The 24234-nt window shown below is 43.8% G+C and overlaps 1 protein-coding gene across 2 annotated transcripts; it reads left to right on the plus strand.

Moving 5' to 3' along the window:
• Positions 1-9448: 9448 nt before the first annotated feature.
• LOC148115805 (uncharacterized) lies at positions 9449-19023 on the plus strand. Of its 2 annotated transcripts, none has more exons than XM_087884277.1 (2): positions 9449-9655; positions 14029-19023. In XM_087884277.1, the coding sequence occupies exon 2, from the start codon at positions 14512-14514 to the stop codon at positions 16432-16434; it is 1923 nt and encodes a 640-aa protein (XP_087740403.1). In that variant the 5' UTR covers positions 9449-9655; positions 14029-14511; the 3' UTR covers positions 16435-19023. The 2 variants fall into 2 exon arrangements, with proteins under 2 accessions (XP_087740403.1, XP_087740402.1); XM_087884276.1 differs by lacking the exon at positions 9449-9655 and adding an exon at positions 10709-11686.
• The last annotated feature ends 5211 nt before the right edge of the window (positions 19024-24234 follow it).

Here is a 24234-nt window from a genome sequence, read left to right on the forward strand (position 1 = left end):
GCTCTTTAACCAGCCAAGTCAACGGGAGGGCAGTAGTCTCAATCCTCCAAAGTGAGGGTGGCCCCCAATTTACTGAGCAGGTCGCGCTCCCAAAGGCTGACATGAATATGTAATATAAAGGGGCGGACCTGAATGATCAAATCTGAATTAGGCAAGTGAGTTGAAAGAAATCATGCACTTTGACAACCCCACGCACCCCAGACACTTGGGCAGGGCTCAGGTGGCAGGCCACTGCTTGGCAGAGATCACAAACATCCACTCCAGTGTCCTTACCCTGCAACACAATGATCTGGCGGGGCTGTTGGGATGTTATCGGGGTAGTGATGGCAGCTATGATGCAAGTGGCCAGGTTAGTGGAACTGAAGCCAACCTTCCCCTCTCTCCTTTTGCTCTCCCCCTGCTGGGACAAAATAAGGCAAAAGCCGGAGTTGAGCAGGGCTAGAATAAATGGGCAAAATTTGGTGCAAATTGGTCCACTATTGAATATAAATAATCCCGGTGTAGTCCGAATCTATCACTCCAGGAATGACAAAAATACCATTTTTGCCCATGCTTGACTGCAGAAGGACAAGCCCTACATAATTTTTTGTTAGGAGCAATTTCAACCAGACTTGGTACACAGATGACTTATTCTCTGGAAAAAAATACTGTGGGACTAAGACCCCCCTAACACCCCTTGGAGTGTGTGCGCGTGTCTGTGTCTGTGTCTGTGTGTTCCAGCATAACTCTGGAACACCTCAAGCAATTTTAACCCAACTTGATACACAGATGTCTTACTCTCTGGAAAAAAATACTGTGGGGGTAAGTTACTCCTAACACCCCTCAGGGTGTGGGTGTGTGGCTGTGTTCCAACATAACTGTGGAATGCCTGGGCTGCTGAAATGAAAAGGAATGAATTATATCTATAGTGTCAAATGACAGTACTTTTGACAATGATAGTGTGCATTTTGTATTCAAGTTCTGTTAAGATTCAGCCTGTTGTGTCTTAAAATGGCTTCTAATGTACATCACAATGGAGTTGCCATGGTAACAGCTTCACAGTACTCCACAAGGGGGCTCCCTCTGGTAAGGGGAATTGATTCTTAAATAAACAAACAAACAAAAAATAAACCCCTAGGCCAGCGGTTCTCAACCTGGGGATCGCGACCCCTTTGGGGGTCGAACGGCCATTTCACAGGGGTCGCCAAAGCCCTCTTTCGCCACCCTCCCCACGCCTTCACTCACCCTCACCCTCTGCCTCTGTTGGATCGCCCGGTCGCCGTTCGCTTACCCCGCCCACTCCCAATCTATTGCTGCCTCCGGAGTCCCAGCTGATAGCTAGAGGGGAAAAAAACTTTAGATTCTTGCCACGGGGCTTCAAAGAGCTACCTGCAAAGAGGTAAATTCCTGGAGCAAGTTTTTTTCCCCCTAGCTATGCTGAAAAGAGAAAGCGAAAGCAGGGTCTTAGCTGCAACGTGACAAAATGAGGCAGAGAGATTTCTTTTTCTTTTTCCTCACCAAAACAGGTAGGTACAAAACTGCAAACAATGGGAAATTTAGGGCAAGAGGAGGTTCAAGATTTTAAAACACAAAAGAAAAAAAGCTCTATTTAACTAGGGAATTGTAATAATTGAGATACTATTAATTGTATATTGTGTTGAAAGCAGAAATGGTTAAGTTGTGGTTTGGAGGAATATATGGGGGAAATTATTTGGTTTATTATTATTGATAAATATAATTAATTGATTTGTAAGAAATTGGATTGCATGGAAATAATTGGAATATTCATGTTCATATTGATTAATATACAAAAAAAGATAGTTATATAACTAATTGATTTATATTAAAATGTTGAATTTGTATTAAACAACTGTATTACATAATTAACCAATGTGAGGATGGATATGAAAATAGATGACAATGCGAAGGGGTATAATATAGAATAGAAGGGAAAAATTGAATTTGATTAAGATTAGAGATGAGGATGAAGGGTAATATTGGTTTTTTTTAAAAATAGATTAGGAATAAATATGGTAAAAAGGAAATATAGAAATTGTAAATTTAATTGAAATGACTAAATACTGTGTTGGAAGAAATATCCTTCTGAGTTCTGGTCCAAGTGGGGAAAAAGACACTGGAAACATGGAGACTGTTTGGAAAGATGTTTTAATGGTGGACAGGATCACATGGCTCGATGGGGCCCATTGTGTTAGTTTCTGTTGCTATTGTGTTGCAAATGTCCTTTGACAAAGGATGGACTTTCTGCCTCTGACCCATTAACAAAGGGTGGGGGGCAGGAAGGTGGGAGCTGCTTTGTCTGTAAAATATGCTTCTCCATTTCTCATCCAGGGAAATATAATATTCTGCCTTTTTAATATTTCCCAAAATATTTCATTCTTCTAGGAAAGGGGTGGGTGCTAACCTCCTACAACTGTTTAAATTTGTGGACCGGCGAAATACTCTGTTCAAAGAAAATACATTGTATGTTTGTATGTGTTTCTAATTATTGCTATTTATTGCTATTTGTTCTCTTTTATTCTTTAAAGTTTAACAATTCATTCTTTATCTTAATATCTTTATATTTGTTTGGGGTTGGCTTTCTTCCCTTTCATCTTTTTTACTGTACAGCAATCTTTCTCCTCAAACCTACCACCTCCTCTATTGCTGTATCCTTTTATGTATCCTTTTATGCATATGGACTACTCAGAGGGCTGAAAAAGTTATTTTTGACTGGTCCTCGCACTTTTGACCAGTCCTCAAACTTACGACTGTCCTCACAATTTATGTTTTTGCCCTATCTTGTCACCATGGTGAAGAGAAGCAGTTGTGAAATGAGTGACACGGTTGTTAAGAATGGTACAATGGGCATAAATGATGACCAGTCATAACTGCGAAGACCGGTCAAAAGTGCGAGGACCTGTCAGAAACCACATTTTTCAGCCCTCTCGGTAGTCCTTTTGTGCACAGGGACTACTCAGAGGGCTGAAAAAGTTATTTTTGACTGGTCCTCGCACTTTTGACCAGTCCTCGAATTTACGACTGTCCTCACATTTTACGTGTTTTGCCCTATCTTATACCATGTTGAAGAAAAGCAGTTGTGAAATGAGTGACATGGTTGTTAAGAATGCTGCACAGGCATAAATGTGAGGATGGTCATAAGTGTGAGGACCAGTCAAAAGTGCGAGGACCTGTCAGAAATGACTTTTTTCAGCCCTCTGAGTAGTCCCTATACACATAGCCATGGCCACCTGGCCACATGACCAGCTAGCCATGCCCACCCAGTCACATGACCTCCAAGCCACACCCACAAAATAAGCCACGCCCACAAAACCGGTAGTAAAAAAAATTTAGAACCCACCCCTGATTGGGGGTCACCACAACATGAGGAACTGTATTAAAGGGTCGCGGCATTAGGAAGGTTGAGAACCACTGCCCTAGGCCCTCAGCTTCAAGCAAACAGGGCAAGTTGTCGGGGGAGGTGCCTACTAATACATATAATCACCTGTAGAACTTTTCCCAGGCTGTTGCCAGGGCAATTAGGTCACTAATTCTCACCACAGTGAGTGATGGCTTTTCACGTCTAATACAGGATCGGGATAAATAAATACCCTGCCAACGTCAGGTTATCAGCTAGTTGACTATGAAGGCTACTCCATTTCTTCTGAGGGATTCTTGCCTGCTGTAGTATACCTGATGGTCATCTGAATTAAATTCACCCATTCCTGTCCATTATAGTTCGCTGATTCCTAAGATGTCGATGTTCAGTCTTGTCATCTCTTGTTTGATCACGTCCAGCTTGCCTTGATTCATGGATTTTACATTCCAGGTTCCTATGGAGAATACATAATAATAATAATAATAATAAATAATTTCCAATTTATATACCGCCCTTCTCCCTGAGGACTCACGGCGCTGTACAGCCAAGATAAAAAACATAGAATACAAATATTAAAACATTTAAAAATATATATAAATTTTGGCCCAAAAGTTAAGAATCACAGACTAATTAAAAGAATTTAAAATTTTTTAAAAATTTCTTCTTAAGCCAACCCGGCTTGCTGAAAAAGATAGGTTTTCAGGGAACGACGGAAGGCATTGAGGTCCTGGATTCTTCTTATCTCCGGGGGCAACTGATTCCAGAGGGTGGGAGCCCCCACAGAGAAGGCCCTCCCCCTGGGGGCCACCAGCCTACATTGTTTGGCTGATGGCACCCTGAGGAGGCCCTCTCTGTGGGAGCGCACGGGTCGATGGGAGGTCATCGGTAGCAGCAGGCGGTCTCGGAGATAGCTAGGCCCTATGCCATGGAGCGCTTTAAAGGTGATAACCAACACCTTGAAGCGCACCCGGAAGACCACCGGGAGCCAGTGCAGCTCGCGCAGGAGAGGTGTCACATGGGTGCGCCTAGTCGCACCCATAATCACCCACGTGGCCGCATTCCGGACCAGTTGGAGCCTCCGAGTGCTCTTCAAGGGGAGCTCCATGTAGAGAGCGTTACAGTAATCCAGACGGGACATGACGAGGGTGTGAGTGACCGTGCGTAGGGTGTCTCGATCCAGAAAGGGGCACAACTGGCGCACCAGGCGAACCTTATAAAAGGTCCCCCTGGTTACAGCCATCAGATGTTCCTCCAAGGACAGCTGCATATCCAGGAGGACTCCCAGATTGCGAGCCCTTTCTGTGGGGGCCGAGGACTCGCCCCCAATAGTCAGTGATGGAGTCAACTGACTATATCGGGATGCCGGGAGCCACAGCCACTCAGTCTTGGAAGGGTTGAGCCTGAGCCTGTTCCTCCCTATCCAGATCCGCACAGCCTCCAGGCACTGGGACATCAATTCAGGGGCATCGTTGGGGTGGCCTGGGGTGGAGATGTACAGCTGGGTGTCATCAGCGTACTGGTGGTATCTCACCCCAAAGCCACGGATGATCTCGCCCAGCGGCTTCACATAAATGTTGAAGAGAAGGGGCGAGAGGACCGATCCCTGCGGCACTCCACAAATGAGAGGCCTCAAGGTCGACCTCTGCCCCCCTGCCAACACAAACTGCGACCGGTCGGAGAGAAAGGAGGAGAACCACCGCAACACAGTGCCTCCCACCCCCAACTCTTCCAGCCGGTGCAGCATGATACATCTTTACAGCATCAGACTTTCCTTTCACCCCCAGATACATCCACAGCTGAACATCCTTTCGGCTTTGGCCCAGTTGCTTTACTCTTTCTGGTGCTACTAGTACTCGCCCTCTGCTCTTCCCCAGTAGCATATTGGACACCTTCCAACCTAAGGGGCTCATCTTCCAGCGTCCAGTTATTTTAGTGCCAAGCCAACCTATCTACAAGACCAAAGACTGGGCCAGCTTATCTACAAAACAAAAGACCTTCACCTCCAGGGTGATAGTAGTAGCCATCACACAAGATCCAAACCAGGCCATTAAGCCGTAATAGGAATTTCCCAACACCCTTTCAGAACACAATCCTCTTCATTACATCATCACCCAACAAGATTCAACCAAGCCTGGGACACAGACAGCCTACAAAATTAGCTAAGACCCCCACCCTCAGGAAGTCTGACAACCAATAGGATACATTTCTTTCACTGGAAAAGGAAGCAAGTTCAAAACCCAAGAGAGGGTATAAATCTCTCTCTCTCTCTCACCCATGTGCTCAATTGCCCAGGACCTCAAACCATGTGGTCCTGTCCACCATTAAACCATCTTTCCAAACAGCATCCATGTTTTCAGTGTTTTTCTCCCACTTGGAACTGAACCCAGATGGACATTTCTTCCAACAACATTGTTAGTTTACAATTTCTATCCCACAATATCTGCCATTTATTTAATTCTATTGAATAACCGAAGTTTTAGCCCATCTTATCATTGTTTCTTTCACTTGCTCTTCATCCATTTTAATATTCAGTAAGTAGCTATACATTTTTAAAATTGATTTTTCGCCTGTTCCTAGTAATAGCTGGTTCAGTTCTGCTGGCTCTTTATAGAAACCATACATTTCTTGCATCTTTCTCATATCTTGATTGTATTTGCACATGTGGCCACCATGCTAAATCAATCCCTTGATTAGTCAGTTCTTGTTTAGATTTAAGTTCCCCTTTATAATTAAAATGTCCTTATACCTTACAATTTTTTCCATGTTAATCACATTCGGATGTATCAGTGCCTCCATCGTGGAGAGCCAGACTGGTATTTTCATATAAGGTCTTTCCTTAATTTCCCCTCATACTAACAGTAATGCATTTCTAAGAAGGTAGTATTTTTGTATATTGATTATGGAATTCCACATGTGGAGTTTCAGCCTTCTATCTTGGTGAACTCCAGATCAGTGGTGAAATCCAATTTTTTTACTACCAGTTCTGTGGGTGTGGCTTGGTGGGCGTGGCCTGGTGGGTGTGGCAGGGAAACGATACTGCAAAATCTCCATTCCCACCCTACTCCAGGGGAAGGATACTGCAAAATGCTTGCTGTTTTGAACTCTTGCTGTTCAATCTTGCAAGATCCGGCCATGGATGGTGTACATGTGTTTTTAATGTTTTAAAAATGCTTTTATAATGTTTTTTTTTAAAAAAATTATGTCACTGTTTGTATTATTTCTGTTCTAAACCTCCCAGAGTCCCTTGGGAGTTGGGCGGCATAGAAATATGATTAATTAAATTAAATTAAATTAAAATCTCCATTCCCTCCCCACTCCTGGGGGAAAGATATTGCAAAATCCCCATTCCCACCCCACTCTGGGGCCATCCGGAAGTGGTATTTGCCGGTTCTCCGAACTGCTCAAAATTTCCGCTACGGGTTCTCCAGAAACTGTCAGAACCTGCTGAATAGCACCCCTGCTCCAGATTTTGAACCTCAGAATTTCCCAGCCAATGTACAATTAGTTCTCAAGATAAAACTGTCACGGGGCCTACCAATTACACCTTGCAAAGGCCGTTAAGCGAGACTGCTTTGCTTAATTTCCCCCCACTCTCTCTGATGCAGCCGTTAAATGAAGGTGCAAGTTGTTAAGTGGAACCCTGGCTACCTCAGGGTTGGGGGAAGGTCTTAGAGGCCTAGCGCAGGCCCAGGCTTTCCTTCCAAACGCCTCCCATAACCCATCTCTTTGGCCTCTCCTTCCTAAAACAGGGTCCCTGTAGTCCTTAGGTCTCAGTCCGACCCACCACGCATCATAGCCTCCTCCTCTGGGTCGTTTAAAGATCTCTGAACCTTATGTTGGGGAAGGAGGGTAGGACTGCATGACTGTGTCATGGAAGCAGCCATTATTTGCAGTTGCCTGTTATTCATCCCTGGGCCATGTGGTGGAATTGTGGAAGTGGCTGCCATTTTGCCAGGACTGCCTCAGGGACAAAGTGGCGGATGCTTCTGAGACATTGTTATGTGGGAGAGGGAGAAACTGCACCTTAACCCTGCAGACCGCATTAATGAATTGTAGGTGCACTGAAAATGGCGGCTGCCTCCCTCTGTGATGGGTGAAGGGCTTATGGGTAGTAGTCCCAAGGAAAAAAGCCACTCTGTGGCTGTGATGATGTGAAAGTAGTGCCTAAATTTAGGATAACTTAGAATAGGCAGTACATGGAGGTAGTGCTTAGTTAATGACCCCTGGTGGCACTGAATGAAAGAAATTTATGACCAGTCCTCAAAGTTCCAACCATCCCAGAATCCCCTGAACACCTCATTGCAATCCAACATATGGCAATCCGTTCATACGACAAAACAACTAGACACAAGGACAGAATTTCCCCCATGCCATCACTCTGGTAAACAATTCATTCCCACAACACTCTCTTATGCCCTCGGATGTCAAATCACATAGAAGGTCTGTATTATTATTATCCTTCTCATCTTTCCTATGATCTATTCCCTTAGCATCTTATGACTAGAACTTTGTTGTTTGTATCTTATGATTTATGTTGATTACTTATTTAGTACCCTAATATGACCCAGTAGTGTGTGGCAGCAGCCAAAAAAGCTAATACAATCCTTGGTGGTATATACAGAGGCATAGAATCAAAATCAGATGAAGAATTAGTACCACTTTATAAAGCCTAATTAAGGCCACACCTGCAATACAGCATCCAGTTTTGGTCACCACGTTACAAAAAAGATGTTGAGACTTTGGAAAAAGTGCAAAGAAGAGCAACTAAGATGATTAAAGGCCTGTGGAGACTAAAACGTACGAGTGAAGAATGGTTGCAGGATTTGGGTTTGGCTCGTCTAGAGAAAAGAAGGACTGGGGGTGGGATATCTGCCCTCTGCTCTGCCCTCACTCCATATTGCACATCTACCTGCCTAGCCATGTGCTGGTGGTACCACAGCAGACGCTGGTGGACACTCCTACAGCCGGCAGCAATCACTCCGGCTCTGCCATGCTCGCAGAACAATAGCCACTTATCTACTTGCCAGCCTGTTTGCCAATTGCCCCTTGTCGGACTTGTGACTTCCTGAGACTTACTTGTTGACTTTGCTTATTAGACGCCAGCAGGGAGTTGCAGTGAAGTCCTTGCTTAATGACAGCAGCAAGGACTATTGAAATTGCCTAAGTCATGTGATACAGCTAGTCCTCAACTTACGACCACAACTGAGTCCAACATTTCTGTTGCTAAGTGACTTTGCCTTTGAGAAGGGTACAAAAGGGGATCACATGACTCCAGGACACTGCAACCATCATAAATATGAGTCAGTCGCCAAGATCTGAATTTCGATCACATGACCATGGGGATGCTGTAATGGTTGTAAGGGTGAAAAACGGTGGTAAGTCACTTTTTCAGTGCAGTTGTAACTTCAAACATTCACTAAATGAACTGTTGTAAGTTGAGGACTACCTGAATTGCACTTTACTAATGATAAAGGTAAAGGTTTTCCCTGTTCAGTCATTTCTGACTCTAGGGGACGATGCTCATCTCCGTTTCTTAGCCGAGGGAGCCAATGTTGTCCGAAAATGCTTCTGTGGCCTTGTGGCCAATATGACTGTAGGCTGAGGTGTGGTTCTTAAGTGAATTCGGCTTTTCCATTCACTTTACCTGTCAGAAGGTTGCAAAATGGAGATCACATGACCCCTGGACACAGCAACAGTCATAAATAGGAGTCAGTTGCCAAGGGTCTGAATTTTAATCACATGACCATGGAGATGCTGCAAAGGTCCTAACGGTGAAAAACGGTCATAAGTCACTTTTTCCAGTGCTGTTGTAACTTTCAATGGTCACTAAATGAGCTGTTGTAAGTCGAGGTCTACCTGTATTTATTGTCATGCATACTGCTGGAAAGTCCTTTGCACCTGGACCCAGTTTAACAGACGTTCTCAAAACCAGTTTAGGACCAGTTCTGAAGACTTTTTTGGGTTTACAGTTATAACAAAGGCTAACTAAAGAGAACTTGTTCCAAAATGGAATCGTGATTGCAAATACATTTTTTGTTCCGTGTTTCTTTAAATCTGGGCTGTAAAATGAATTCTGCAGAAGGAAGCAGGGTTGGTTGGGAGATCATTTCACAATCAGGTTGGTCAAACTTTCCAAGAAGCTGAACGGGTTAAAAGCAGAAAGTTCAGCAGCTAGAGTAGATCCAGAAATGTAGACTCCTCTTACTGAATTCCTTTTCCTGGAGCTCCTTTGGAGAAAACTTTGAGTTTGGTGTTGCCGTTCTTGAATTTTGCTGGGCGAATCTCAACAGTTCGGAAAGAGTAAGTTAAATTTGAAACTTTCAGAAAAAGATCAGATCAGAGAATAAGAAATCCAGGAAGGGGGAGTGGGGGGGGAGTTAAAGGGAAATTATCCTCGAGTAAATAATTTCTTTTTTTAAAAAGAAACTGCACCTATTTAACGCTCTCCTGGTAAAGGAGAGGATACAACAGTTGGTCCTTGCAGAGCTCTCCCTTCCTATAGAAAATTGAGCCTCCATGTTCAAGCATAGCACACAGCTCCGCAATCCAGGTGCGGGGAAAGGCATAAAAGGAGGGCGCGGAGGCGTCACGGGCGGGAGGGACAAAATGACAAAAAGAGCATCGGGGCTATTGAGTTGCAAGCGGCGTCTCTTCCTTCGATGAATCGTGACTCTATTGTCAAGTTCACCAAAGCCTCGGATTAACAGAATAACAGGAGTTGGAAAGGACCTTGGAGGTCATCTGGTCATTTAGCCGGAGCAGGGGGTTGGACTAGATAGCCTCCAAGGTCCCTTCCAACTCTGTTACTCTTAGTCCAACCCCCTGCTCATACAGGAGAGCCTGTATCATTTCCGATGGATGGCAATCCAGTCTCTCCTTGAAAGCTTCCAGTGATGAAGCTCCCACAACTTCTGAAGGCAAACTGTCCAGATGACCTCCAGGGTCCCTTCCAACTCTGTTACTGTTACTGAGTGGTCAGTGGGACACTTGAGTTTACTTCTGCATTCCCCTTTTTCTGGTGACTCATAGATTCCCTACCCAGTTGATTCAATTTCATTCAAACACGGCAGTTGTTAAGTGAATGCTACAATCATTAAGCAAACCCATTGTTCACTAGGGATGTAAGCATGGGTTTCTGGCAAAAATGTAAATCATGGTCATGTGACTGCAGGATGCTATGAAAGGCCACAACTGCAGGCTGGTTGCCAAGCACCCGAAATGTCCTGTGACCCTGGGTGGAGCCCCTCCCCCCCAGTCCTCAGAAGTTCAAATCTGGGTCATAAATGGCTAAATGGCTGGTCGTAAGACGAGGACTATCTGTAAGTCACAGGCTTGGTGTTGTCGCAGTTCTGTGTCTACCATCTGCACAGCTATAGAACAGCAATATTCTCAATAGCAGTAATTGCAAGAGGGATCCTGGAATCCGAGTGGACAATCACTTCAATGTGAGCCAGCAGTTGTGTGGCAGCTGTTAATAGAGCCAAGGCAGTGGTGGGCTGCAGTAACAGAGGAATAGACTCAAGATCACGTGAAGTATTAGTATCACTTTATAAAACCTTAGTAAGGCCACGTTTGCAATATTGCATCCAGTTTTAGTCACCGTGATATAAAAAAGATTTTGAGACATCGTGCGCAGAAAAGAGCAAGAAAGATAGAGGGGACCGGAGGCTAAAATATCCGATGAGCGGGTCCAGGAACTGGGTATGTGTAATTTAATGCAGAGAACGGCTAAGGGTGACATGATAGCAGTCCTTCAATAGTTGAGGGGCTGACGCAGAAAAGGGGGTCAATCTATTCCCCAAAGTGCCTGAAAGTAGGACAAAAAGAGGAGACCCATTTGACTGGAATGATATAGGTTCTCCTGCTTGGAGAGTTGGTCCCTTCCAACTCTTACTCTGTAATTCTGTAAGAACTTCATGAACATTTAGGGCTCAGCATGTAGCTAATCTCCAGAAGCTTAAGTAGCTTCACATTTCACTCTTTTACTTGGCTCTGTTGCAAAGATAGGTTGCTGGGAGTCTAAAACAACTTGATAGCATATAATCAGTGACAACATCTTGCAAACGCCTTAAGCAGAGACGGGACAAGCGTGTTTTTTCGCCTCCAGTCAGGAGATGGCGGTCACTTCTGCGCCTACAAAGCCGTCAATACAGTAGCTGCATCTGTGGTTGATCCTTAAAGGAGTTAAAACCATCAAGTACTGTATTGCTAGAAAGGATTGAGTAAGAAGAGAAGCACAGAGGAACTTCCTGTACCGGATCCCTCATGGGTGGAAGGTGGCTTGCAGAGCGGCTTTTGTGCTCTTCCAAAAGTTGAAGCATCAGCTGGAAGGTGAGTTGAGGGCAAGTTGGAGGAGAGGCCAGAAGCAAGTTGGGCTATTTGGTTTGGATGCTGCCAACCGATGCACATTTATGATGGTCACAACATCCCACCATCATGATCCCCATTTTTGACCATCCCAGCTTGTTTCTCATAGGCAAAGTTAGTGAGGATGATGACGGCAAGAAATTGCAAGTGACAGTCATGTGAAACTGCCTTTAACAACCCACAGTGGTTTGCTTAACAACTCCAGAGGAACAGATGTAAGTTGGCAGTTATGTGACATCATGCTTCATGATCGGGCTGCTTAGTGACACAGATCCCAGTCCCAAATGTGAGGACTCCTTGAAAGGGGATGTCACCAGAGGAATTGTGCACAGGAGGACAGTATTTTCTAATCTGGAGCTGAGGACTTCCATCGGTATAACTGGTGTTTTAAATTTTGCAGAGGCTTTAGGCATCATTTCATCAGTTAAAGCCCCCACATCTCTAAATTTAGCTGAGAAGGTTTAATTGTAACCATTTTGGGACATTTTTCAGGCTGAAAACATGGATTTTTCACATATATACATTTGTAGGTGTAAATGTAATTCTCTCTGCAGTTGGATAATTGCAGTTGGATAATCTATCCCCAGTGCTTCTAGATATGCTTTCATGTGAAAAGCAAAGTACACCCTCTTTGAATTGTATGGTTTTATGTATCAGACATATTAAAAATCATCTCGTCTGTACACTCTTAAAAATAGGTGAATACAACTTCAGATGAACAACAACACATGACATATTACATCACGTAACCATCGGTGGGTTTCACTTACCTTTGCTAACGGTTCATGCACACTCACCACTTCTGCGTATGCACAGAGCATATTTGATGAGGTTTGGGCGAGTGGGCGAAGCCTCCTGCCACCGCTACTACCGGTTCAGCTGAACCGGTAGCAACCCACCACTGGTCACCATGTATTTTACAAAAGGAAAGCCAAAATGGAGGAGCCACGTGTGAAAACTAACACCTTATGATTCAATATCTCATAGAGCCACCTTTAGCAGCAATAACTTCAAGGAATTGTTTTCTGTATGACCAAAAACAGTCTCCTTCATTGTTGCAGAGGAATTTTGGCCCACTCTTCTTTACAACATTGTTTCAGTTCATTGAGGTTTGTGGGCATTTGTTTATGCCCACCTCTCAAGAGGTCCCACCACAGCATTTCAATTGGGGTTTGTTATTGCAAACCTTGAGATGGGATTTCTTCTTTGCTCTACCAGCGTAAGACTAGTGTAAAGCTAGCGCTGATAAAGCAAAAAAGACATCTGATCTCTTGTTTCAATGACAATCCTTTCCTCCCCAGCCAGTGTAAATGACGACAAAATCTTCTTAGATCTCTTCACCAGCATAAAACTAGTGCCGGTGTAGCTAAGAAGAAATCGTAGTAGTTTATGCTAACTGGAAAGAAAAGGATTACAACGGAAGCAAAAAAGGCATGATTTCTTCTTAGCCCTGCTAGCACTAGCTTTACATTAGTGTTGTGCTGGTAGAGCAAAGAAGAAATCTCATCTCTTTTGCTTCCATGGCAATCCTTTTCTCCTCAGCCAGGGTAAATCACTAACGTTTTATGCTGCCTGGAGTGAAAGGATTGCCATGGAAACAAAAGAGGTTATATTTCTTCTTCTTGATTATGCCACGTGGCCCAGCTGACTTCCTGAGCTCATCAGAAATTTCCTAAGTGAATGGTGATGGGGGAGTGGGGTTGGGGAGGAATGCATAGTATATTGCAAAGCAGGCCAACATACTGGGGTCTGGGGATTGTGAGGACTGACTGGGCAAGATGGAAGGGAAATTCCATCTTGCCAGGGCCTGGTGGCTCAGCAGACTAAAAGCATTGTGATTAACACCAGCTGTCTGCAATTACTGTAAGCTCAAATCTCACCAGGCTCAAGGTTGACTCAGCTTTCCATCCTTTCTAAGGTAGGTAAAATGAGGACCCAGTTTGTGGGGGCAATAAGCTGACTTTGTATAAATATACAAAAGTATGAAGGCTATTGCTTAATGCATTGTAAGCCGCCCTGAGTCTCCGGAGAAGGGTGGCATATAAATCAAATTTTAAAAAAAATAGGTGGGTGGGTATGCTGCAGCATCTCTGCAGTGAAGAAGTCAAGGACTCCCGGGGTGGGAGGCGCTGCAAAAATTCAACTTTGGAGCAGATTCGTATTTAGCATTTGGGGGAGTGTTGTAACTTCAAACAGTCGTTGAATGGCCTGTCGTACCTAAAGGATTACCTGTACTTCTTTTTTTTCACATCTTCTGCAACCCTTTCATAAACAATAAAACTTACACTTTCTTTTGAATCTAACAGACAAAGATGATGCCAACATAAGCACACTGGACAACTGAGAATAACAAGGAACATTGAAAAGCAAAGCAAATTGAAGCAGAAATAAAAAATATTTTCTATTTCCTTCAGAAAGCTGCAGAATTCATCTACTTCATCAGCAGCTAAGAGACAGAAAAGAGAAAATCATGAAGAGATTTGCAGCTGGAAAAAGTAGATTATATAGAATTTAAGAATACGTTACTCGAAAAGGTCAAAGGAGATCATTTTTCGTTCAGAAAAAGAGGAAAATACCTGGAAGCCAGTGTGGAAGAAAATGTCAATTGGATAGTCACATATGGCAGCCAGTAATGCAGGCACCAACAAAATAAGGAATCACACATATTTTTGACCTCCTCAAGAATGTCAGTGATGGAAAAGCTCCATAGATGTGCCTATTGTGGGAAAAGTAAAGAGTTCAAATCACAAGAGGATCTACACTGAACAAAAGCCATATAAATACTCTGAATGTGGCAAAACTTTAGTCAGAATAGCTCCCTTGCAATTCATAGAAGGATCCTCATAGTAGAGATGCCCTACAACTGCTCCCAATGTGGTAAATGCTTTTGCAAGCATGGCAACTTTGTGATACATCAGAGGACTCACACCAGGGAGAAACCATATGAGTGTCCAGATTGTGGGAAACGTTTCAGAGCAAATTCCAACCTGCTGATACACCAGAGGACTCACACAGGAGAGAAACCCTTTGAATGTCCTGAATGTGGGAAAAGCTTCAGTCAAAATTCCAGCCTGCTGATACACCAGAGGACTCACACAGGAGAGAAACAGTTTGAATGTCTTCATTGTGGGAAAAGCTTCAGTCTCAATTCCAGCCTGGTGATACACCAGAGGACTCACACAGGAGAGAAACCCTTTGAATGTCCTGACTGTGGGAAAAGCTTCAGTCAAAATTCCAGCCTGCTGAGACACCAGAGGACTCACACAGGAGAGAAACAGTTTGAATGTCTTCATTGTGGGAAACGTTTCAGTCTGAATTCCAACCTGGTGAAACACCAGAGGACTCACACAGGAGAGAAACCCTTTGAATGTCCTGACTGTGGGAAAAGCTTCAGTCAAAATTCCAGCCTGCTGAGACACCAGAGGACTCACACAGGAGAGAAACAGTTTGAATGTCCTCATTGTGGGAAACGTTTCAGTCTGAATTCCAACCTGGTGAAACACCAGAGGACTCACACAGGAGAGAAATCCTTTGAATGTCCTGATTGTGGGAAAAGCTTCACTCTCAGTTGCAGCCTGGTGAAACACCAGAGGACTCACACAGGAGAGAAACCTTTTGAATGTCCTGAATGTGGGAAAAGCTTCAGTCAAAATTCCAGCCTGGTGAAACACCAGAGGACTCACACAGGAGAGAAACCCTTTGAATGTCCTGAATGTGGGAAAAGCTTCAGTCAAAATTCCAGCCTGGTGAAACACCAGAGGACTCACACAGGAGAGAAACCCTTTGAATGTCCTGAATGTGGGAAAAGCTTCAGTCAAAATTCCAGCCTGCTGATACACCAGAGCACTCACACAGGAGAGAAACAGTTTGAATGTCTTCAGTGTGGGAAATGTTTCAGTCTGAATTCCAACCTGGTGAAACACCAGAGGATTCACACAGGAGAGAAACCCTTTGAATGTCCTGATTGTGGGAAATGTTTCAGTGTCAATTCCAGCCTGGTGATACACCAGAGAACTCACACAGGAGAGAAACCCTTTGAATGTCCTGAGTGTGGGAAAACTTTCAGTCAGAATTCCTACCTGGTGATACACCAGAGAACTCACACAGGAGAGAAACCCTTTGAATGTCCTGATTGTGGGAAAGGTTTCAGTGTCAATTCCAACCTGCTGATACACCAGAGAACTCACACAGGAGAGAAGCCCTTTGAATGTCCTGATTGTGGGAAAGTTTTCAGGGTCAATTCCCACCTGCTGATACACCAGAGAACTCACACAGGAGAGAAGCCCTTTGAATGTCCTGATTGTGGGAAAGGTTTCAGTGTCAATTCCAGTCTGGTGAAACACCAGAGAACTCACACAGGAGAGAAACCCTTTGAATGTCCTGATTGTGGGAAAGCTTTCAGGGTCAATTCCAGCCTGCTGATACACCAGAGAACTCACACAGGAGAGAAACCCTTTGAATGTCCTGATTGTGGGAAAGCTTTCAGGGTCAATTCCCACCTGCTGATACACCAGAGAACTCACACAGGAGAGAAGCCCTTTGAATGTCCTGATTGTGGGAAAGGTTTCAGTGTCAATTCCAGCCTGGTGAAACACCAGAGAACTCACACAGGAGAGAAACCTTTTGAATGTCCTGAGTGTGGGAAAGCTTTCAGGGTCAATTCCCACCTGCTGATACACCAGAGAACTCACACAGGAGAGAAACCCTTTTAATGTCCTGATTGTAGGAAAGGTTTCAGTGTCAATTCCCACCTGCTGATACACCAGAGGACTCACACAGAAGAAAACCATACGAGTGTCTGGATTGTGGGAAAGATTTCAGTATTTCGTCTAATCTTTACACACAGGAGAGAAACCTTTTCAATGTTCATCTTGTGAACAATGCTTTAGGCATAAATCACCTCTGATTGCTCACAAAAAATGCACATGAGGGAAATATTGAACAGTTTAGAGAAAGCTTGAAATTCATTTCTGTTCTCCCATTCGGAGTATAGATGAGAAATTGATTATTTAAATTTTGGCCTGATTCTTTTTAGTCAAGAGATCTCAGGAGGTGGAGAGAGAAAAATAGAAAATATTAGTTTGATAAAGGCTAACTACCTGTTTCTGATTATCAGCAGTACTTTTTGGATGTTTGCATTTGCAGAAGTCGTGGAATTTCTGCAAACAGGCCTTTGGGTGGTGTTTTTTGTATTTTGATTATGGAATTCCGACATGTGGAGTTTCAGCCTTCTATCTTGGTGAACTCCAGATTTTGAACCTCAAAATTTCCCAGCCAGCATACAAGGAATCCTCGAGATACAACTGTGATGAGAACTAACTATTATGGATTCATTTAGCAATGGCGTCAGTACTTTGGTTAACTAACCCCATCCCATGCTGTCTGTTATGCAGCTATTAAATGAATGTGCAAATTGCTAAATAGGACACTGGCTACCTCAGCGTTCGGGAAAACTCTCGGAGGCTTAGCCCAGGCCCAGGCTTGCCTGCTTCCCCCCAGGCATCCCTAGGCCGCCTCCACCCACCCCCCCAAGACACCTATTGCTCTTGTTCCCACCCTTGCTTCCCCCAAGGCATCCCTAGGCCTCCTCCACCCCCACCCCCGAAGACGCCTATTGCTCTGGTTCCCATCCTTGCTTCCCCCAAGGCATTCCTAGGCCTCCTCCACCCCCACCCCCGAAGACACCTATTGCTCTGGTTCCCAACCCTTGCTTCCCCCAAGGCATCCCTAGGGTCTGGACTAATGAAAAGAACCATCGGACCCATGCTTTCTCCATGAACATAGGCGTACGTGTAAGGGAAAAAGGAGTTTTCTTCTTCTGCGGGAAGGATGTGTATTTATGTTTGCCAACAAATTGGACCGGAACATGCACACTAGTACAACTTTTTCCTAAAATAGGTGTTGTCAGTGGAGAACATACCATCCCTGTTCCTCTCATGGGGCATGTTCAGAAACGGGTACCAATCCTAGTCCCTCTATTAGTAATCATGGGAATAGGAACTGCTGTGGGAACAGGTATAGGTGGGGTAACACACTCAGTAATACAGTTTCAGCAATTATCAGAGGAACTCCAAGAAAGCCTGAACCAAATTGCTGGAACCCTGGTAGAAGTCCAAGACCAGATAGATTCATTGGCAGCACTGGTCCTACAAAATCGACGTGCCTTAGACCTCCTAACCGCAGAGAGAGGAGGTGTGTGTGTGTTTCTGGGAGAAGACTCTTGTTTCTATATGAATAAATCAGGTGCAGTCAGAGAAATTGCCAAGGAATTGCAGGATAGGGCATCCAAGATAAGTCAGAGGTTACAAACAACTGACAGCTGGTTTTCTTGGTTGCCTGGATCCGGCTGGATTAAACAAATGTTATTCTTGTTGATATGGCTGTGGCAGGCCTAGCTTTTATTCCTTGTGCAATCCCTGTGCTGAAACAGCTATCTATCAGAGCAATGAAAGAGATATAGACTGAGAGGGAATTAGTTTTGATAGAGCGCTTTCTTGAAGATAGAAACTCTGAAACAGATACATATGTAGAAATGGAGTCTGGAAAAGACTGGAGGGAGTACCTCCAAGGATTAATAGAGTGAAGATCAAGAAATACCTATCTCTTGCCTAGATTAGTCATATTTTGTTAGATATTATATGTTAGCTTTGTTTATCCAAAGGAATGGAATAATATTTACTAAAGAGTTGAACATGTAAGGAATCGTGAAAGTTTCTGCGTGGAAAAATTTTCAAAGTGGGGAATCATGTAGATAAAAGAAATAATGTGAATAAAAAAAGGAATCATACAGAGTCAGATATATGGGCTCTGGAGGACCCTCTCTTTTCACATTATTATAAGGGGAAGACGTGCTTAGATACATGAACCTCTCTATTCTCATTATTATAAGAGAGGAAAGTGCTTGTTGGAAATTACATTAACAAACAGTTAAACCTCATTAAGTGGTAATATATCTTCTGAGACCTAGATGTCACGAAAGGACCGCCATATGGAAAACATCTGAGTGACCTCACTGTGAATGACACAAAGACCTATATGTTACAGAGTTACTTAATCCAATAAATTTACCCAAGGACAGTAATAACTCTCCCATTAACAACTACAAGCACTTAAGAAAAGTTGTGTGGCTAAGATAATATTATAAACTAAAATTAATGGTTTAAGTAATTAGATGAACACATCCAATGTATGTAACCATATAGGGAAAATCGGATGTATGATCTCATGCTAAACATATATGGAAAATGTATGATCTCACTGAATCCTTTGTCTTAGAAATGTATAAAACCAGTTGTATCAGGGTTCTTCTCTTTATTTTATTTATTTTATTTTATTTAATCATATTTGTATACCGCCCTACTCCCGAAGGACTCAGGGCGGTGAACAGCCAAGATAAAATACAAAGACATACAAAAGTTAAAAGACTATTAAAAACAGATTAAATAATTTAGGCTCAAAAAACAAATTTAAGACATCCAATTTATCTAAAAACATTTAAAACCCAATTTAACAGGGAGAGTTAGGTCAGACCAGCCTGTTGGAATAAAAACGTTTTTAGGGCGCGGCGGAAGATGCGTAAGTCTTGGATCCTCCGTATCTCCGGGGGGAGCTCGTTCCAGATGGCAGGTGCCCCCACAGAGAAGGCTCTCCCCCTGGGGGCCGCCAGTCGACATTGTTTGGCTGACGGCACCCTGAGGAGCCCCTCTCTATGGGAGCGAACTGGTCGGTGAGAGGCTACTGGTGGCAGAAGGCGGTCTCGTAAGTACCCTGGTCCTGAGCCATGGAGCGCTCTAAAGAAGGTAACCAAAACCTTGAAGTGCACCCGGAAGACCACTGGGAGCCAGTGCAGCTCGCAGAGGAGGGGGGTCATATGGGAGCGCCACATTGCTCCCATCACCACCTGCGCGGCCGCATTCTGGACCAGTTGGAGCCTCCGGGTGCTCCTCAAGGGGAGCCCCATGTAGAGGGCATTGCAATAATCCAGGCGTAAGGTGACAAGGGCGTGAGTGACCGTGCGTAACAAGTCCCGATCCAGAAAGGGACGCAACTGGCGAATCAGGTGAACCTGATAAAAAGTCCTCCTGGCCACGGCCGCCATATGCTCTTCTAAAGACAGCCGTGAGTCCAAGAGGACGCCCAAGTTGCGAACCCCATCTGTGGGGGCCAACAACTTGCCCCCAATAGTCAGAGTTGGCACCAACTGACTATATCGGGACGTCGGAAACCACAGCCACTCGGTCTTGGATGGGTTGAGCCTGAGTCTGTTCCTCCCCATCCAGATCCGTACGGCCTCCAAGCACCGGGACATCACCTCGGGGGCATCATTGGGGTGGTCTGGGGTGGAGATGTACAGCTGGGTGTCATCAGCGTACTGATGGTACTTCACTCCAAAACCACGGATGATCTCACCCAGCGGCTTCACATAAATGTTGAACAGAAGGGGCGAGAGGACCGATCCTTGTGGCACCCCACATACAAGGGGCCTCGGGGCCGACCTCTGCCCCCCTGTCAACACAGACTGCGACCGGTCGGAGAGAAAGGAGGAGAACCACTGTAAAACAGTGCCCCCCAACCCTTCCAACCGTGCAGCATGATACCATGGTCGCTGGTATCAAAAGCCGCTGAGAGGTCTAATAGGACCAGGACAGAGGAGCAACCCCTGTCCCGAGCCCTCCAGAGATCATCAACCAATGCGACCAATGCCGTCTCCGTGCTGTACCCGGGCCTGAAGCCCGACTGGAACGGATCTAGATAAGCTTTTGTTCAAAGCTTCAGGTAAAAACTGGCTCTGAACCTTGCACAATAAAACTGTCTCTGGCTGACCTAGGAATGTTGCTTGGTCCTTTCATTCCACAACAGGAGAGGGAGAAACTGCTCTGTTTCGCTACCTTAACACTATGCAGACCACCTTAAGGAATTGTGGGTGCACTGAAAATGATGGCTGCTTCCATGAGATCTTGAAAATTTACCTGTGAAATAGGTGATGGGCTTGTGGGGAGTAGGCCCGAGGCCCAGTGAAAAAATGCAGTGTAACATTTCAAATGAAAAGCTTTTCGCCTTGCAGATGAACCTGGTGAAGAGCTGTAGGAATATTGAATTGAGGAGAAAAGGGATCGTGGCTTTGATCACAAGATCTCCAGGTTTATTAGCAACTGCTGCTGTGATCTCCTCTTCTTGGAAATGCCTGCTTGTTACCCTTTGATGGCTGCTGAGTGACACCAGCACCATATTGCTGACGTACGTGTGGCATCCCCCTTTGAGTTGGTGATATGAGGGGAAAAATGTACAATGGAAAATGTTTCATTTTAACAAATGCATTGTGTAAGAACAAGACTTTTGACAAGGAAAAAATGGGTAGTGTCAGTATTGCTATGAACAGTTTGGTAAGGCAAGATGCTCAGACTTGCCTCAAACTGTGAGATGGGTAGCGAATAAATTTATTAATCAATAAATTTAATAATAAAAAGGTAAGATAAACATCTTTTATCAACTTTTGCTCAATTGCAAGGTCTCCACGCATATAGTAGTTTCTAACAAACTACCATTGTTCTTCTTGTGCATTCTGTATCTCTACGACCGATCTGTCTTCCTCAGCTTCCCTTCCCTCCTCAATGTAAATTTAAGTTTCCAATTTCAATAGTACACCAGTCCAGCCATTCTTTGTGGCATTTTTCAAGTATCACTAGACAGATTTCAAGGGTTTTTTTTTAATTAATATTATTATGAGGGGTGCACTTCCTTATCCATAAGGTCTCTGCTTTTTTTATTTTTACTATGGTAATAATGAAGGTTACTGATTCTGGCATTTTCCAGCTTTTTCAGGAGGGGAAATATAGGGAGAAAAAATGTTTAAACTACATAGAATTCTCACCTCCTTTTGCCTCTCAGCATCCTTTCAACAAAGGATTTCTCTCTAGCCTCAACAACTGACAGACATTTCCCACAAATTTATCTCTCACATCCTCAACACACAGGCATTCACAGGTCTCAGGATCACTTCGCCTTATCACTCCTTATGAGCTTCGGGACATCTCTCACACACACATTCACATTTGTACTGCAATCAGACTTTTTGTATAAACCAATTTCACATACAAAAATTTCATTTAATGCTTCCTCCAATCATAATTATTTCAGGGAGCTTTTTCACAAGCCAATGAGCTCCATTTTCTAAATAACTTTTTGTGTACTGTTGTTAGAGGGTCTCATCCTTCCTGCAGGTTTGGAAATGATTACATACATACACATACACACACATACCATCAAACATTTCCAGACCTGTGGAGGTTGTTTTTTGTTTTAATTTTATTTCCTTGGGCAACCTATAGCTTATTCTTAAAGCAGTGGGAAAACTCAGAGAGCAGTTTAAATCATAAATATGATTGTGGGTCCTAACTACTTTCCGTTTCCCACAGCTCCAAGCCAAGATGTTTACTTAATTTGCAGGCTGGCCAGACATATCACAATCAATTCTTCATGCTATTATTATAGATGTATATCCAGGAATTTTGTAACAGAAATCACACCAAATTGATCAAGTCAAATTATATGAGTCTTCCCATTTAGGCAGGTTTTACATTTTTTTTTATTACCTGCTAAAGCCCAGGTGGGAAGAACAATAAACAATTTCTTCTTTATTCTTAGTTCTGTCAGACTTCTCTGGCTCTTTCGAGAATGGTAAATTATCAAGATCTTTATAACACTGTAATATTTCTTTGCCACCCATAGATCTCTCTTTAGGCACTAGATTGTTACTACGTGCCTCTGCCCTGGGGGTGTTCTGTGTGTTCTCATTCTAACTTGGATCGCCCAGCAATCGCTGGCCCATTTTAAAGATCAAGATGTATAAGAGGTATAGAGACCTATGTTCACACATCGTTTGCATTTAGCCAGGGCTCTCATGAGCAAGTTTGAACTCCACTTTTCTTTTTACAGACAACTTTTACTGCCACATTTTTTCATTCATTTTTTTTATACTCTTTTTTTTGTTTTCTTTTTTCACTTGTTTGTAACGTGTTCCAGTGGGCTAACAGAGCCAAATGGAGAACACGGCCCAATTCTTGTTACTAGGTTATTTGTTCCAAACAGGCTACCAGCATGGTTGCCCATTTTTCCCAGGGGATTCCTTTCTGTCAGCTCGAAGCCTGACTAGACTCTCTTTCTTCCTGAGGAGATTTCCCACACCTTTCCGTCGGTGCGAAGCCTAACCAAACCCTCTCTTTTTCCCTAAGAGATTTCCCAGACCTCCCCTGCGGGTCCAAAGTTTGGTCAGAGCCCTCTCCTGCACTACAGATTCTTATTCCAACAGTCACACTCCTTTCAAAGCGATCGTCTCTGGCTGATCTCCTCTCGGATAATCAGAAACGCAGATTGGATCTCCGCACATCGCTTTGAGGCCAAACCTCTGAGGAATTTCCCTCGTCTCATTCACACACTCACAAAGCAACACTCCCCTTCCCAAGAGAAAAAAAAAAGTCTACTCGCCCAGAAGAGCTGAGTTCCATAACCCCCCACAGTGCAAGCCTCTTTGTTAGGCATTCAGGGCAGGCAGAATGGGAGCCTGCCAGCAAATGACCAGATCAAAGTCACTGGATAAATTTTTCCAGGAGCGCTCTTGACTTCGGTACTGGTCCAAGCTGGTTTCTTCCGTCTACCTTCAATGAAGGCCACCAAGCCTCAAAGCGGCTCAGTTTGTGGGAAGCTGAATGCGGCCACCTTGAAGAAACTTTGCCTTCAAGTCCCACTTCAGGCGCCAGAAATGTAAGGTCCCAAAACACACTTGAGTCACCAGAATGCCAAAGAGAGAGACTCAAGACGAGGCTTGCAAAAAAGCAGATTTTATTTATGGCCAAAAACAAAATACTGGCTGGAACTATATCCAGAACATACAGATACAATGCATGCGAGGAAATAGCCACACCTTGGGAAAGGTATGGCGTCCTTTTATACCCTAAGAGACGTCAGCTTAGTACCCAATTCTGGCCTCCTAATTTAGGTTTGTGTATTCCTTGTTGCCCTGCAAGGGGGAATAGAAACTTCCCAATTAGTCATCCTTGAGCATTTCTTTGTTTACTCAATTGGCCACTTTGGCCCCCTGGCTCTGGAAAGCAGGAGTTTATCCAGATCAAACATAAATTAGGGCTGAGGTGTAAATTATCCCTTTGTTGATGGCTGTAGTTTCAACTGAGATACTACCATGCTTTTAGATAGATTGATATGAGTTCAGGTCAAATGGCAGATACATTACAGAGGCCTAATAACAATATGTTTGTAACAGGAGATACAAATAGAAAGGAATAATATGTATGATACAAATGCAAAGGCATATATGTATTACAGGAACCTAATGGTTACAGAATCTAGTATACCAGTATATCATATTCTAGTATTATTTATTATATTCTTATTATTGTTTCCCTTTCAGAACTTTACTGGTTCTGGCATTTTACAGCTCTTTCTTCTTGTCTGACTTGCAGAAAGGAGAGATACATTTTTAAAAATGGCTTCAAACT

The sequence above is a fragment of the Pantherophis guttatus genome, chromosome 2 (assembly GCF_059756535.1).
Source record: "Pantherophis guttatus breed Tessera chromosome 2, ASM5975653v1, whole genome shotgun sequence".
NCBI classification, from domain to species: Eukaryota; Metazoa; Chordata; class Lepidosauria; order Squamata; family Colubridae; genus Pantherophis; species Pantherophis guttatus.